Source organism: Lonchura striata, chromosome 7 (genome assembly GCF_046129695.1).
Source record: "Lonchura striata isolate bLonStr1 chromosome 7, bLonStr1.mat, whole genome shotgun sequence".
NCBI lineage: Eukaryota > Metazoa > Chordata > Aves > Passeriformes > Estrildidae > Lonchura > Lonchura striata.
Genome location: NC_134609.1, coordinates 8,644,054 through 8,660,782, shown reverse-complemented (window position 1 = coordinate 8,660,782; position 16,729 = coordinate 8,644,054). Strand labels below are relative to the sequence as shown.

Genomic DNA, 16,729 nt, shown 5'->3' with positions numbered 1-16,729 from the left:
TGTTTCTAAATATTTAAAAATTCTTTTGGAAGTTGCTGCAAAGCATATTATGGTGTTGATCACTGCTGTAAAATGTGTTTTAGCCAGTCTTGTTGATGGATAGCTGCAAAACTTAGACCCAAATTATTTTAGGAAAAAGGTAAATAGTTTTTGTTAGAGATAATGTTGGAATCTCTGACAGAATTTAGCATGTTTGTTTTTAGAAAACCATTCCCACCAAATAGATGAATCATGAGTCATGTAGAGGAGCTTATACCATGTGTCTCATCACAGCCACAAACCAGGGGTGATACCAGCTCTTTTCCAAGTCACTGGTCTTCTGCTTAACACTCCTTTTCCCATAGTAATCTCCAAATTCCAAGACTTCCTAGGAGCTTTGCATTTATCTCTTAGTAGGACTGCAAACTCCTGCACTACAGTACATTGTTCCTTGTGGACTGAATGCTATGGAACATAGTCAGGCAATTGAAGGTAGCAAATCTGGCAAATTTTTCTTGCAGTGCTGTCTCTCATATGTTTCTTGGGGAAAGAGATTTTTGTGCCATCACATTTCTTCCATATCTACACAGATATTTACCCATGAAATGTAAACCCACAAATCGGAAGACCTAACTCTTTAGCTCTGTAGGAGGATATAATTATTATACCTTATCAAAGTAATTTCCTTCCCATCATGAGGCAGCTGATGGCTGTCAAGAGTATGCTCTGCAAGCATGCAAGGGCAGAGAGCAGCCCTCTTGTGTACAGTGTAGTGACATTTGTTAATGCTATTAATAGTTTTTGGGAATGGTCTGCAGCAGCTCCTTGCCTTTTTTGAAAAAGGGAGATTTGTGTACAGAAAACACAATTCCAGTTATTCCAAAATTTTTGGAAGCACTGAACTAGGATCGTTGCTGGTTGAATACTGAGTACTAAGGAAGGTCTTGCTGACCAGATAGCACGGATTATATATTTCTTATTTTCTTGGGTAGGACAGTTTCAGTTTGCCCACATGTTGTGGCTTTTCTAACAGCTGGAAGGTTATGGTATCTTTCAGTGCACCTACAGGTAGGTATTATGTCAGTAGCAACTCACTCTGCCTGTTTGAGGCTTGCAAAGAGCAACTGAGATGTGCATCCTTCTAAAATGCTAAATAGCAAGCCTTTAATCATCCAAGCCTTTCTAATAAGTTTCTTTTATTTGTTTTCAGGGATGACAATAAAATAAAGAAACAGGATATCCCAGCAGTTTGTGATCTTCACTGCTGTAAGGATGTGCCTGTAAAAAATGGCCTTATTGGGCAGAAGCCACCCTCTATCAACCCCGAGAGACTGAAGGACTTTGGTGAGGAGGATTACCTGAACGGGGATGTGAAGACCTGGGAAATGAAGATAGTGAGCCGAAATGAGGAGTTACTTAGGGATGCCCTTTCCTGCATCCCTCAGCCGAGCAGTAGGACCAGCCTGGCAAGCTGTAACAGGCTGATTCGATTTGAAGACATTAGTGCAGCAGCCTTCAAAATCCAGTGTGGCGTTCAGAAAACCCCCTGCATGGTAAGGAATCTTTATGGTTTTGCATTCTCTGTGTTGCTTTTCCTTTTCCTTGTGAAAATCGATCAGAAATGAAGGGTATGTGTGAATTTGCAGCAGATAGATCTGTGTAAGAAGACCCATTTTCATATTAATTGTATTTAACTGTCAATAATAATTTTCTTCTTATCTGTTTACACTAACCTAAATCCTCAAAGATTGCAGTGACCTGTAAACAAAGGATAAACCAAATTAGGCATAGACCTAATGCACTGTGGTATTATGCTCCCAGTGAAAGACTCCTGCCATAAGGAACCTGAGTTGGACGTGGCAGACTACGAGTGCTTGGGTAAGCACTCTTGTGGGAGGGTCTGGTTTGGAACCAGCTCTCATATTTGGAGGGTTTGAATGTACAGATTTGCCTTCTCAGTCAGGCCAACCAGGATATGTTCTGTAACCAGGTATTTCTGCCACAGGTGTCTTCAGCAAAATAAGGATGCACACAAACATGTGCACCTGTCATTGGTGTAGAAATGGCTGAGATCCCCCATCAATGTACAAGGTCTGCTGAAGCATAAGAGAAGTACAATGGCCAGCTGTACTGTATACTTTTTCATAGTGTTTTTCTACCATTGGGAGCTCTTCAAGCAGGCTACTCTGGGCTCTCTGGGTAATCTCTTTTCCTTTTGGTGGGTGAAGAGTGTCTGCCAAATGGCAATTCCTAGCAGCAGTCACAAATCATGCTCTCAATGAATCCTTGTGGATTGTTTTTCTGGCATGCACAAGGTAAGAACCTTGCAATCTGCTTGGGGTTAGCAGTCCCTGGAGTGTAGTGGTTAGGTCCTCAAAGTTGTTCTTGTTCCCAGCTGCTGATCCAGAGACATCATAACTAATTCCAGTGTGGGTTTTTTAGCCTAGCATTCCCAAAATAAGGACAGCTGTGCTTTTTGTAGCACATTACTGAAGAAGTGTGTCTTTTGTCAAAGGATGTGGTACAAGTCAGTTTGGGGCTGTAAGCTGGCACAAAAGATATGGCTGGACTGCAGGGAAGCTTTGGCTAGGGTAGAGTTAATTTTCTTCACAGTAGCTGGTATAGGTCTGTGTTTTGGATTTGTGATGAAAATATCGTTGATAAGATGGAAATGTTTTTGTTACTGCTGAGCAGCCCTAACATAGAGTTAAGGTGTTTTCTCTTCCTTACTCCATCCCACCAGTGAAAAGACGGGATGTACAAGGAATTGGGAGGGAGCACAGCTGGAGCTGCTGACCCCAGCTGACCAAAGGGACATCCTATACCATATGACACTTTGCACAGCAATAAAATTAGGGGGAAAGTTGGCTGGGAACCTGTGGCTCAGGGCCTGGCTGGTCATCAGCTTGTTGTTGGTGAGCAATTGTTTTCAATTGCATAAGCTGCCTTTCTTGGGTTTCTTGGGTCTTATTTATCTCTCTTTGTTATTTTCCTTTTAATTACATTGTTGCTATTTATATATTTATTTATTTATTTATTCTTACTAACTGTTCTTATCCCAACCCATGAGATTTCTCACTTTTACCCTTCCAATTCTCATCTGCCTCAGAGCACTGAGGTAGGATGGTATTTAGTTGCCAGATGAGGTTAAACCATGACACCCCTCAGCTTAAATAGCTCCTTTCTCCTGCGTGTCCCTGGCATATTTTTACAACCCAGTTGTATCCCTTTTCTGCATTTATTGTTTCAAGCTAAACAGTCTCACTTTCTTTAGTCTTTTTTTATGAACTATGCTTTTAAAATTGTCAGAATAGTGGAAAACCTATACCCATATAAACCCCAATATATTTTAATGTGAAAATAGCCCATGACTGTTATTCAAAGTAATATTCCTGCAGAAGTTATTAGTGAATTTCAAACATTGTTTTAAAAGCACAGAGTGATGTCAAGAAAAACAGAAAACCTTTCTTTTAACTCATTGTGTAGAGGTAAGAGTCCCTTTCAAGGATATTTGTTTAGACTAAATAAGTGTGTATGACTATGATCCATTTAGTTAATTGAAGGGAGAAACACTTTGCAGGGTGGTTTCTAATCTGCAGATAAAACCATGGATGGTTCCTTAGGCAGGAAGGTTCCTTAGGTTCCTTGAAGCTGAGATATGGCATCATGAGTGAATTGCAACATGTCCAAGAGGTAGTAAGCATAGGAAAACTAGGACCTGACATCAAGTTGGAACCTGGTTTGGCTACTGATGAAGGAGCTGTAAGGGCTGTGTTGTGTTAGCAGAGGGAGGCTGTGCTGTGTATTGTACTCTAGACATGGTATCTGTAGTCCTTAGATAAGATCACAGTGACTAAAAGGAAACCTTACAGCCTGGTTCAATGTGTCTTAGGAGGTTACACATCAGGTCAGCTCAACTGCAAATAGAGCTGATGCCTGCTTTGTTAGGAAGGAATTGCTATATTTAGGCTATATGAAAAAATCCTCAGTTAAAGGAAGACTAAAAGGATAACCTAAAGAATTAAAATCCCGAGTATCAAAATTAAAGATAAATATCAATCTAAAGGACACCACCCCTGTGGGAGAGAGACTTAATGACACAGTTTTAAATGCTAAGGAGACTTGGCAAATTTATTATGCACAGGATTCATCTCCTTAAATCCTTTTTCTGATTGTTTGCTCTAGAATCAAAGATTCTCTACAAATACAAGTATGGTATTCGAAGCACTAGTAGCATTTCTTTTATGGTGTTCTTGTTCTATTTTGCATAGGCATTCTCCATGGATCAGGATGTTTAGGATATAAACTGTTATCCCATTAGTGTGCTAAGCACTTTCCATTGTTTCAGTTTCTGCAGCCAGATTTGCAAGGAGCAGCAAGTGGTAGCTCTTATGTCAGGATTTTCAGGAGCAAAATAGAGAATCTGGCCCCACCTATGGGTGAGGAACTTAACATATGCTTGGAAATCCACTAAAAAGCCTTGAATCATTCACCTGAAACATGTAGTTTGACTGTAAACTTTAAAGCAAGTGTCTGCTTCAGAAATGTTTAGTTTATATAAATTCACTTGGAAAGTCCTGCAGGCTGAAAACCATGTCAGTACATATTAGTGTGTGCATTTTATGTATGACACTGCCAGATAATTGCTTGAGAGAAATATTTTGTCACACTGTTTTTGGATCTGTCTCACTTCATGACTTATCTTAAATGAGAACTTGATCCCCTAAATCACCAGGGCCTCATTTGCTTTGGCAGCCACAAAGGAGATGGAGCCAATTCTGAAATAGAGCTGCAGTAAGGCAGGGGAGACAGCACCCACAGGTTTGCTGCAGCTCTATTTCACAAGTTATCTTGTGTAAAACTCTTGGTTTAATGAATATGGTAATAGGAAATTAATATGTGGATGTATGCTGGGAGTGTTTTATTATAAAGTTTAACAAATATTTGCCATCAAAAATTTTTAAAAATCATGCACATAGGCATCACATGTAATGTGCTTGTTAATTCCCCTCAGCTCAGGCATAATTTCTGTTCCAAACACTAAGCATTTCCAAACAGCTGCTGCGCACATATGCAGTCATGGGAAATTGGTTTTTTATTGTTTCCATTTTTCTTTGAGTAAGAAATGTCTTTACTAATATTCTACTGGCCTTAGCATGCAAAATAGACAACATTCAGTGGTGAATCAGTGGCAGAAACCATAGCAGAGTCATAATCGGGCTCAAGGAGGTATTTTCTGATGGCTTTTGTATCTATTAGATGATTACCTTATTTTTTGGGTATTCAATATCCAGTTCTGGCAAGTACTGGAAGCATGGGTCTTGAGACAATTGAAAATTTTTGTTTTAATGCCTGTGTTTGAACAATAAGATCCAAAGTAAGTGCAATTTTCAGAGTTTTCAATGACACATTGTCCATATTTCACTGTTGTGAGTTTGAAAATCACTCCCATAAGGCAGAAGGACCTGGTAGGTAACAACACTGTTGTGAATTTATAAAGAAACCAGAAGATGAATTTTACTTTTTAGAGCTCATATATAGCAGTAGAATTCATACCTTACCAGGCAGTTGATGGGGTGTGGAAGATTTTTCTTATATCTACTTTACTTCTATAAGATACTTCTTATATCTATTTTAATAGTGGATATATTGACTGTTTATCTACTCCAGTATTCTAGGCTATCCAAGCAGTATGGAATGGACATCTACCTGAAGAAGGAGTTCCTCCAGTACACAGGGTCTGTGAAGGAACGAGGTGTCCTTTACCTTCTGATGTCATTGCCTCAGGTATAGCAAATTGTCAGCATTCAAAAAGAAGTAAATCACAAAAATGGAGTGGAGTTGAAGATAAATTTACCTCTGATCTCCATGCAATTACAGTGTTTCTTGTCTTTAGAATCATTGTACTGAACACAGCATGTGAACAGAGATAGGTCTGAATGTAAAATACTACTTTATTTACAATTGGCTGATCTGCTGGTGAAATGTTTGAAACAAAAGCTTGCGAAATGGAAACATCAGCATTTTCCTGTGGCATTAAGATGCAAGTGTTTTTATGTGTACTGTACTTCTGATGTGTTGAAACCACCAAACTGATGAGTGGTGATGAAATTGAATTACAATGAGTGATTACAAAGATCTAGATCACCAATTGATTTTGTAATGAGTTTCAGTTTTCTTACATGAATAGCATTTGTCATAGGAGGTTATTACCATTGTTATAGGAGTCTCTGCAGTAATAATTGTTGAAATAGGCATGAGACAGCAGCCCAGAGCAGTGGTTATTCCTGCCTTTTGTAATAATATAAATTAAATCTTCTATTAAAAGGAAGCCTGAAATGAAATCATTTCATACAGGCAGAGCACAGATATAAGCTCTGAGGGATCATCTATCAGCTCTTCTGTCATCAGTTGGAGTTTTCCAGCTCTTTCCCATGAAACAAGAATTGAACCCAGAGGAGTGCAGGCACAGGGAATGATCTTGTGCTGTTTTAGCTTTGTGTGTAAATCCTGAGATCACACCAGACATGCATACAGTGCACCCTAATACCACAATTCAACCAGCTAGTAAAGGGAAAAAAGGAAGCCAGTCATTAGAATGACCCAGGATCGTATGGGACAACTATGTGACGCTGTCTAATGCGCAACAACACCCCTGGTTTTTAGGAGCAGCAAAGAAAAGGGGTGATCGTGGCTTTGGACAGTAACTTTTCCATGGCTGTTGCTTACCACGCCTCCGAGCTCCGCATTGCCGTGTTTGTCATCCTGCCCAGCAGCACGGCTCCGGCCAGGCTGAAGCTGTGCCACGACTACGGGGCCATGGTCATCTCCTACGGCGCCACCGCCAAGGACTCCCAGGTGCACGCCCGCAGGCTGGCCCAGGAGAACGGCTACCTCTACCTGGAAGAGTGAGTGCAAGCCAGCTGCATTAGAAACATCTCATTAGATGCCTGCACAGCTCTGCAAAAGCAATTAGTTTCCTTAAAACGTTATCACAGCTCATCCAAATGCTCCTCTTACCTGGAATATGGATGGTTATGGGTTCCCAGGCACAAATCACGGCTTTCTGTAACAGCTGGGGATGGAGACCAAACTGAAACACTCTCCTCTGCCCCTAAGTTAGGCAAATTCTGTGATTAGGGATTTCTGTGGACTAATATGATAGTGGCTATAGGTTAATTCTTTAGTAAGAATTAACCTGTCAGAAAGCTCATTTCTGGTCTCTCTGTTTGAAGTTAAGAGGGTAAAAGTTAATCTTTAATGCAAAGGGTTCAGTGGGATAATGTGGAGCAAGAGAAGGTTAATGCTCTAAGATTGTCACATATCTGGTGTGAGGAGCAAAACTGATACTGCCTTGAAAAAAAGATGGTTAAGAGGCTACTTCGCACATACATTTGAAGTAGCTAAGGATGAGTGTAAACCTAAATTTGAATTATTTGAGGTCACTGGACAAGACAGATCCAACAAAACCATAAATCCAACAAAAACATAAATAAGATGGGCAAAACTGCTTAAAACTCATACATTTTCCCTTTTCTCTTTACTCTCTGTAGCTTCTTATGCATTCCCTTGCCCCACCCCCTTTCTTTTTTTTTGACCTTTCTTCAAGAAAGATTTCCAAAAGCACAGAGAGGTGAATCATTAACAATGGTCCCTCTGATGCCCTGAGCTAGAATGTTATTGTCCCTCTACCATTGCTGCTTCCGTGCAGGCTTCATCCCTCTCCTGGTGTTTGTATGGCATCTGCTGCAGGGAGTGCCCGTTCCCCTCCAGCTCCCAGGCACTGCTGCCTTAAACAGAAAAGGTGAGGAGTGTAGGCTGGGAAGAAGACCCCAGAATGAGCAGGACAGAAGAAGTCCTCACTTCTTTCCCAGCTGGTGCATTGGGAATGCAATACTGCAAACTGTACTGTTCAGCTCCTCTGTTAGCTCTGCCAGCAGCCAGTGACACACGGGGCTGGATCGTGGGCCTGGTCTGCCACCATGGGCACAGTCTTGTCCCAGACTGGGATTTTCAGTGGGGAGTGAGGTGCCCTGAATCCCAATGAATTTTAAACACTTTTAAGCTTCTTTGAAAACCACAGTTTTCCATAACTTGGTGATTCCCAAATATCTGTCTGCCATTTTTCAATGGATGTGTTAACCTCCAGCTGGCTTGCATCAGCTATCACATTCACACATAAGAACTAAATTATTTTATTGTAATTTGATGTTGAATCTTCCCCTCAACCCTAAATAATGATTTAAGTTACAAAAGGTAGATATTTTCCAGGCTCATGAAGCTCCAGGGACAATGCCTGTGTAGAACTTCAGCATCCAACAGTGAGGAGCTCTAAATGTACACACTACTCTTAACAATACTCTGATTTGTTTCAGGTTACAAGAAACAAATTGTTCAATCTGTGACTGTGTTTAATTAAAACCTCACAGATGCAATTTTTCACTGGAAAAAAAAAAAGTAATAAATTCTTCACTTCAATTGTGAGGCTTTTCATAACGGGATACATGAAAAATATTTTGTTAGGCGTAGACCTGGAAAGATTTCCCAGTGTAATGTATGCCTTTATGGATAGCCACTCTTCTCCAGCGTGGGTCTGACACACATTCTTGTCACTTGCCAAAGCTGTTTGTAAAATACCAGCTGAGCTCCCAAGTGTTAGAATGGAACTTGCGAAATGTCATTTTATTTCAGTTTAATTCCAGCTTGGATACAATCCCCAGCAATTTGGTCTCTGGGTCTCCTCAGCCAGGAGCTCATTGTGCCCCCCCTGAAGCAGACCCAGCGTGGCTGGGCTGGGCTGTCCCCGCAGGGCGATGCCCTGCAGCTGGGTGTGTCACTGGCAGCTCTGCCCACTGCTCCAGTGCAATTAAAATACTGTGTCATGAAAATGACCATGCAAGAATTCAAATAGGTGAAGGGCGCTTGTTACTCAGTTGCAACATCCTGGGGAATTCCAGGAAGGAAATGTGATTTTTCAAATTGGAATCAATCATTTAGTCTGCCTAATTGCTGCCTAGGTGCCATGAAATTTTTACTAACTGCAGGGCCTCAGGGCCTCATTATAAATGCAATGTGACTATTGCCAATAGCTAACTCAGTACCTCTGTGAGGATGTGAGAAAGATTCCTTTGTGAATCAGGGAGGAAAGAGTGCTGCAGATTGAATTACACACCTTACATCCACTTTTTTCTTGTGTAACTCCAGATCTAAATGCTGACCAAACCTGATAATTTATGATCTGGTTCATCTGTTACTCTGTCCAACAGACTCTAAGTCCTTTACTTGGAATAGATAGAAACAGAACCTTCTAGCTGCCACACCAGAACTTCATTGGAAAACTAAATCCTGACAGCCCATCTTTCATTGCTGATGTATCACACCTTTCAGAAGGCAAATATCCAAGTTTCTAGCTCTGGCTCAAAAATGCTTTTTTAAGTCTACAGTCTTTAGATTTATGTACCCTCTTCCTTCATTTTGCCTCAATGGCATCTGATACATTTTTCACTTTCAAAAAGTTATCAGTCACACTTCAAAGAAAATCACCCATTTCCTTATAAAAGCTAATCAGTGAACTGATTTTTCAACTGGATGTTAACAAGGATGTTAACAAAACATGATTAACTGAAATATTGATTCAAATTTCTAACAGCTCTCCATGTCCAGAACAGTCTCGTTTGGACAGTTTTCAGTTGTTAGAGAGGTTTTATTTCTTCATGGAACATCCCAATACTTCATTTTGCAGGTCCCCTTGTACCCCAGGTAACTATAGCAGGGATACCTCCATAAACTTAGATCTGAAACTTATTTGGGAATAAGTCTCCGGAATTGTTCAGGATGCCAGTGGTCTATTTTGTCACATATCAGGAGGAGGAGAGAGCTCCTTCAGTATCTTGATAAAGACAGTAAATACAAGGACTCATTCCACTATGATTTCTTGCCTTTGTCTTTGGCTGTGCTACAGGAGTGGAAGTTCATTGATCCTATCCTCTCCTATGTAGTAATATAGACTCTTGCCCTGAGGAATTTTCTGTGTCTTGATATATATGTGAGGTAACTTCTCAAGGGCCTTGGTCTCCTCCTTGCAGGAATTCTGTGCTCCTACACTGAGCCTCTCTGTGCCTGTCTAACAGGTACAGTAATAAAAACAGTATCCTAGTACCCAAACATCCTTGGGTCAAGTAAATCAAATACAGTCATTGGTTCTACAATTTTGTTTTCTTTTCTTATGTGTAGTTCTACATTTACATCGCTGCTAACTTGTAAATAAAATACCAACCAGCTTTTAGAAATAGATCCAAGTCAGTCATGACTGTATAGTGAAGTTTTCTTCAGTTTTTTGATGCTGCTTGTCCCTAGTCTTTATACTTCATTTGCCTGAAAGTATTTTACCAGTGAATATTGTGGCATGACTAAATGCTTTGCTTCATGCAAAGGCATCAGATATTGGCCCTGAAGTGTGGAAAGACAACTCTAGCAATCTCTTTGAGTTTTGAGAGGTTGAACACACTACTTAAATCTCATTAAAACTTCCATTAATCGCAAACACTAAATCCACTGATAAGTAAAGAGGGGATTTCTTTTTGAGGCTTTGCTTGTAGTTTAGACTGCAACATTTAACATTTATGAAGCTGAAGGAAGTGATTGCAATGGAAATATGACTTCTCCCTGCCAGTTCTGTAAACCCCTGATAACAATGGAAGTTAAGTGCCCTTCTGTCTGAAAACTCTTTGAGGAGCTTGTCTGCAGTTCAGATTTTCTCCCAGTAGGGCACAAATTTTCTCCCAGCTGGCAGCAGCATGCTAGGGTCCACCTGATGGCACCATCACCTCCTCCCCTCATGTGCTGCTGATTTACTCTCACATTTATCTTTTTCTGCTGAACCATGTCTTGAAAGTAGTAGATGGAATTATTATTTCTGCACTGACAACTGTGACCTCTGCTGATCTGTGCCCTTCCTCCCCCCAGGGAGGACAGTGCTGTGTACCTGTCTGGCCTGGGAACCGTGGGGCTGGAGATGTACGAGCAGGTGCCAAAGCTGGACGCGGTGATTTTCCCTGCAGGAGGCCACTGTGGCTTGCTGGCAGGGTCAGCTGCTGCACTCAAACACCTCAACCCACATATTTCTGTAATTGTAAGTTGCCTTTCACCTATTAAGCATTGTGTTTGGGTGGCTTTCACCACAGCTGTTTACACAAGACACTGGTATCTCGTGACACTTGCAGAGACTGCCTGTGCTGGGGACAGGAACTATCTGATCCCATGGGCTTTACCTCAGAAAAGACCCTGTAAGAACCAAGGAAGTTCCTATCCCTTGGCTGTTCGGCTGGATTTAAGAGAAAAGTATGGGAAGACTTTTCCTAAGCAAAGAAAATCCAGTTCTGTGTTTTAAAATAAGTTCTTACTGGAAAAGATTTGTCCCAAGTAAGCCACGGAGTAAGTTTAGTAGTAGCATGGTTGTTTTGCCACTTGAAATTATTTGTTAATTTGAAGAGAAAATTTCTGTAGGCTTTGCTATCTACTTTGGTGGCAACTTCTCTTACAACTGGTTCAATAAAAAAGTGACAACATTTCTCTTCCTCAGGGAGTCGAATCTGAAAGTTTCCCAGTTCTTCAACAGTCCTTAAAAGCTGGCCACCCAAATGACGACCAGGCCTGCAACAATCATCACTTCTATGGAGGTGAGAAAATGCAGTATTCTTTTGGAGGTAAAGTAAAGGTTGTAACAGATTTCTCCAACTATATTATTTTCTTATTATTTCAGTTTAAACATATTTTAAGGGACTTCTCTGAAGAGTCGGAATTTAGTTAAAGCTGTAAGAGCAACTTCTCTCACTTTTTTCCCCACACCTTGATGGAGTAAAATACTATTTCCAGTGCACATGGATATAGAAATATGAGAGTATTTGTCTGAACATTGTGCTCACATGCAGCATCTAAACCAGTGAAATCAATGAGAAAGCTCTTGTGTAAAAAACTGATTTGGGAAAAGGCAGGAAAATGGTACAGTGCTTAAATATTTAGACACAAAACTGTTCTCAGAACAAAAGTGTTTATAAATGGTAGAATTGTCTCCATATCTTTTGCTCAAAGAAACTAATCTGTTAAGCAACTTTAGAACATCCTGTTTGCCTGATTAAATGGGAGTTTTGTAAGAAAGTTCTAATGGCTAGCTCTGCCTGTGTCTGCACTCCTAGCCAGCTGTCCTGCTGGAGCTAACAAGCCCAGTGCTGTGCTTGTGTCTCCTCTCCCTCAATCCTCATTGAACAGTGAAAAGCACTGGGCTGCAGGGTCACTCTCACACTACAACAATGCCAGTGAAGTATCAGAGATTTCTTGAAGTGGCCCAAAATGGCAAAATCTCCTTGTGAGATTTGGTCTTTCATTACCAAAGACATTTCTGTCACATGAAAAAAAAATCAAGCAACTTAAGGTCATGTACCAGCAGTGTGCTGCACTCATTAAGGGCACAAACCAGCAAGGACTCTAAAAAATGTTGAATATGTCTAAAGCCAAATTCATATTTTTGTCTTTTGAAATTTGCAGATGTGAGTGGAGTTTGCTTTGGCAGCAATTCTTTGCAGCTGACTGGCAAGCTTGTGGATAAAGTTGTTGCTGTGAGGTAGGTGAAGAAAAACAGTGAAATTAATAATACAGGATGGGCATTGTTGTATATGAAAAATGCAACATGGGGGAGTGTGAGGATGCGGTACCTTTCCTTCCAAGAGGGGTACTGAAGACTTTGAACCCAGACCCACATACCACAGAAATCACAGAATATCTTAAATTTGAAGAGATCCATGAAGGATTATCAAGTTCAACTCCCAGCTCCTCACAGGACTACCTAAAATTAAGTGATATGACAAAAAGTGTTGTCCAAACTGACCTTTTGGCCAAAATTTCACCTGCCACCACTACCTGGTCATGCTCTGGGTGTAAAACTTGTCCTGGTGTTCTACAACACTTGAAGGCAGCCTTGACAAACCTCTTCTAAATCTTCACAAAAAGGCCACATTTGTGGAATATACTTACTACTAGGACGTAGGTAATATTTCTAGTAAAAAAGCCATCCTGTCTTTCAGCTAAGAATGAGTCTGAGATGTACATTCATGCCCAGCAGCACAGCTGTTACACCACCTTGGGATTACATTAATCTGGGAGGATGGCATGAACCCAGTTACACATACAAATGCATTATCTTCTGCTTTTGGGAGCTCTTTTGATGTGATTTGTTTTGACCCAAGCCTCTTGCTTTCAGGGAGGAGGACATCCTCATTTCAATGCTGAGACTGCTGGAGTGTGAGCGAGCCACCGTTGATGCAGAAGGGGCCATTGGTCTTGCAGCACTGGTGGCAGGGAAGCTGCCTGAGCTGAAGGGTAAAAGGTACAGCAGCTATTGCAAACAGGGAACTGTAGCAAAAACGTGGGACTGAGCACCTTGGTCCTAGGAAATGGTGACAGTCTACTTGTTCTGTGGGTGACAAGGCAGGTCCTGCCCCTGAACTGGCAAGGGGCTCATCGGTGGCAGAAACTTCAAACTGACTGGACCTGTCACAGGCAGTACGATTGTGCTCAACCAGAGAAATGCCAGCCTGGAGACCTGACAAACCATGTCCCTTTCCTCGATTCTCAGATATCTGGGGGAAAGCAGTTACAGCTCCACGAGGCACTGTTGCACCTGCCAGGACAGCGTCCTGCTCTGCTCAGCCTGTTGTCTCCTCTCTGTTGTTCCTCGTGTGGAATCCAGCCCTGTCTGAGGTGGACAGGAGCTGGGCTGTCTGCTGCAGTGACCCAGTGGCACCTGCCCCCCAGTCCTGAGAGCTGTCCACAGTCAGAGGGATTATCCTTGTGCTTAGTGCTGAACGGGTGGCCAGGTGCTGCCTTGCCTCTCAGCAAGGACTCAGCACTTAGGTGGATTGAGCCTTGGCTCAGGTCATAGTCCAGAATGTATTAAAACATACGTGCCCTCGAGACAGAATAAAATTTCTAGTGCACAGCATTGTATGCTAAAATACTGCTGAGACAATTCTTCAGAAGAGGCTGAGAGTACACACACAGCAGCAATGTATTTCAGTACAGCTAAAATAAAAGGGAAAATGCAAAGATATAGGTTTGGCTTTGCAGAGAGAGATTTTCATAGACTAATCATGTGGCTCTTCACTTGCACTTCAAACATTTCTGCATTCATTTTGCGGGGTTCTGATGAATTTAATCAACAGTTACAGAAAGCCTGAACATACACATTGTCTGATCAGTAAGAGGCTGAAGCTTAGAACTTCCAGGTGAGAATTATGTCAAATTCTTAAAACTTGAAACCTGCACCTACAGTTCTTCAGCTAACTAACAAAACTCAAATCTCTAGGAAATGTGAAATTAAAATATTTCAGACCAACTAATGCAGCCAACTTCTGGGCCTCCCCTACCTGCTCACAATGGGTACTGAGGCAGGAGTCCTCTAACCTGTAATACTTATTGAGGGAGGTTCTGACAGACCTTAGGCTGATATTGGCATACTCTTTATGATTTATAGTTCCTTTACACTGGCAAGTGCTAATCAAAATGTATTTTTCTGTCTGTTTTCAGAGTGGGAGTTGTTATATGCAGTGGAAACCTGGAATTACATTTGCTGCAACAGTGCATAGCTCGTGCCCTGACCCTGGATAACAGAGTGTGCAGATTTTCCCTTGTGATTTCTGACTGCCCAGGAGACATGTCAAAACTACTGGACATTTTGGCTCGGGAAGAAGCAAGGTAAATCAGACTAATAGCTGGGAAATAAAATCACGGACTAGCACAAAGATTATTAACGATTGGGAAATGTTTCTAAACATCTCTGAAGCCAAGTCTGTAAGTAATTAATTAACCAAAAGGTTTTTTCTTGTTATATTGCAGAAAAGGTTTTGTTTCCTTCATTTTTGTTCCAATCTGAAAACACCTTTGTAGCATAGAATTGTGTCTAATTCAGAAAGAAGGAAATATATTTATTCTCCAAACACAAAAACTGTTTTGCAATGACAGGGGATTCTTGTGATCTCTAATTTGTCCCTTATTTGATCTAGAGTTTTGGATATCAAACAAGAACGCACATTTGTGACATCTGAGCTCTTCACTGTCGAGGTAAGAGGAGATGCAATTTCAGTTTCTCTAATACTGTTGGCTCCTCCTGGTTTATTCTGTTTTCCTGTCTCTTTATGCCTATGTTGAAGAAGTCCAACTGAGTGTGCAGAGTGTCAGGGATCATTTCCTCTGTGTTACGCAGCTTCTTGCCAAACACTTAGCAGGCATATAAATAACACAGGACCAGTTTTACTTGCTGTTGCAACACCCTGGTGAAGTACTCCAAATGTTGTATTGCACTGTTGCTGATATGAACCATCCCAACATGTGTGGCAGGTGCTGGAGGAGGTGAGCAAGCTGCAGCATCCATCCAGAACTTGAAGAGCCAGCTGTGTAGGCTGCCTGTAATTGTCTGACATGTTTGCCTTAAAGCAATGGGGAGAACACCCTTAGTCTTAAGGAATCCTCATTTTAAACCAGGGACTCAGTTTTGTTTCCTATCCACCAGAGCACAGAGGAAAGCCATTTGTTGAGTATTGGATGCAGAAATAGTGAAGAGGTATTTGCAGCTACTGGTGTTTATTAAAAGGACCATTTGTCTCATGGTGCATCTCTTATTTCAACTGGTTTGGCAAGGTGTGGTCCTACTGATTTCGTGCTGTTGCTGTCCAGGTCCAACCTGACTTAGTTTGTGAAACCCCGGGTGGAAGTAAAATTTGAGATCTTTGCTAAGTAGGCTCATAACTGGGGTGCAGAAATGCTACTGGGTAAGGAATTCTTTTGATTTTGGCCTTTACATTTCATTTCCTGCCTAGATGCAAAAGCCTGCTCAATATTTTCACTTGCAGATATAAAGAAGAGGTAGATTAAAGATCACTGTAGTACAACGATATAATCAATACTCTCAAGCATCTAGGACTTAAGCCACATTGTTCTGCAGTGTGCCATAATGATAGACCAGCTCACTGCTTTGGCTGATTAGGAGATAGCGTGACCCTCGTGACACTCACTGCATGAGGTGGATAAATCCCTCTGAGTGACTAACTTAGCTCTGGAAATGCTTTTCACTGAAGGCTAGATTCAGTAAAACTTCTAACTCATATAAAGTTTTCAATTCCATTTTTATGGAGTGAGGCTTGTAGTTTTTACTAATGCTATTAAGCAAATTAAATCTACTGTCTTAGGTGTTTATTTGTTTGTTTGGGTGCTTGTTTAGTTTTTTGTTGGTTTTTTTTTTAGTTTTTAGTAAATACAGGCCCTGAATGGAAACAATGCCATATACTATTCTCTGCACTTTAAACACAGTTTAATTTCACTTCTAGAATCTGGCAGTGTAGTACAAAAGGGTTGAAGGGAGGAATTTGCATCCCTGAATAATTTAATTGGATATTGGATTTGCATGATGGCTTTCAATCAGTCTGGGAGAGGCTATTGGATAATTAGATGTGAAATACAAAGTAGTGACCCAGACATACAGACCTCTGCAGGCAGCTCTGTCTGATGATACCTAGAGAATTGTGAAGCATTCTTTGAAAATTAAAACATGTGTAATCAAAAAGGGTAAAATGTAGAGTTTATATGTAAGCATCAAAATGAATTTACTCTATCCAGGTACATAAAAAAATACCAATTTTCAGAGTAAAGCTAATACCTGCAAGGGATGTTTTGGTTTTTTCTTTGTTGTTTCTAAGAACCA

General features: G+C 41.0%; 1 protein-coding gene across 2 annotated transcripts in view; it reads left to right on the top strand.

Moving 5' to 3' along the window:
• The window catches only part of LOC110468619 (L-threonine ammonia-lyase), a 32,727-nt gene that overhangs the window by 7,180 nt on the left and 8,818 nt on the right, over positions 1-16,729 (top strand). For both annotated transcript variants that reach the window (XM_021526669.2, XM_021526670.2), the window contains exons 3-11: positions 1,190-1,532; positions 5,650-5,766; positions 6,646-6,887; positions 10,945-11,110; positions 11,561-11,657; positions 12,523-12,598; positions 13,235-13,360; positions 14,560-14,727; positions 15,036-15,093. In XM_021526669.2, coding sequence (XP_021382344.2) covers positions 1,190-1,532; positions 5,650-5,766; positions 6,646-6,887; positions 10,945-11,110; positions 11,561-11,657; positions 12,523-12,598; positions 13,235-13,360; positions 14,560-14,727; positions 15,036-15,093 — 1,393 coding nt within the window. The remainder of the gene's footprint in view (positions 1-1,189; positions 1,533-5,649; positions 5,767-6,645; positions 6,888-10,944; positions 11,111-11,560; positions 11,658-12,522; positions 12,599-13,234; positions 13,361-14,559; positions 14,728-15,035; positions 15,094-16,729) is intronic.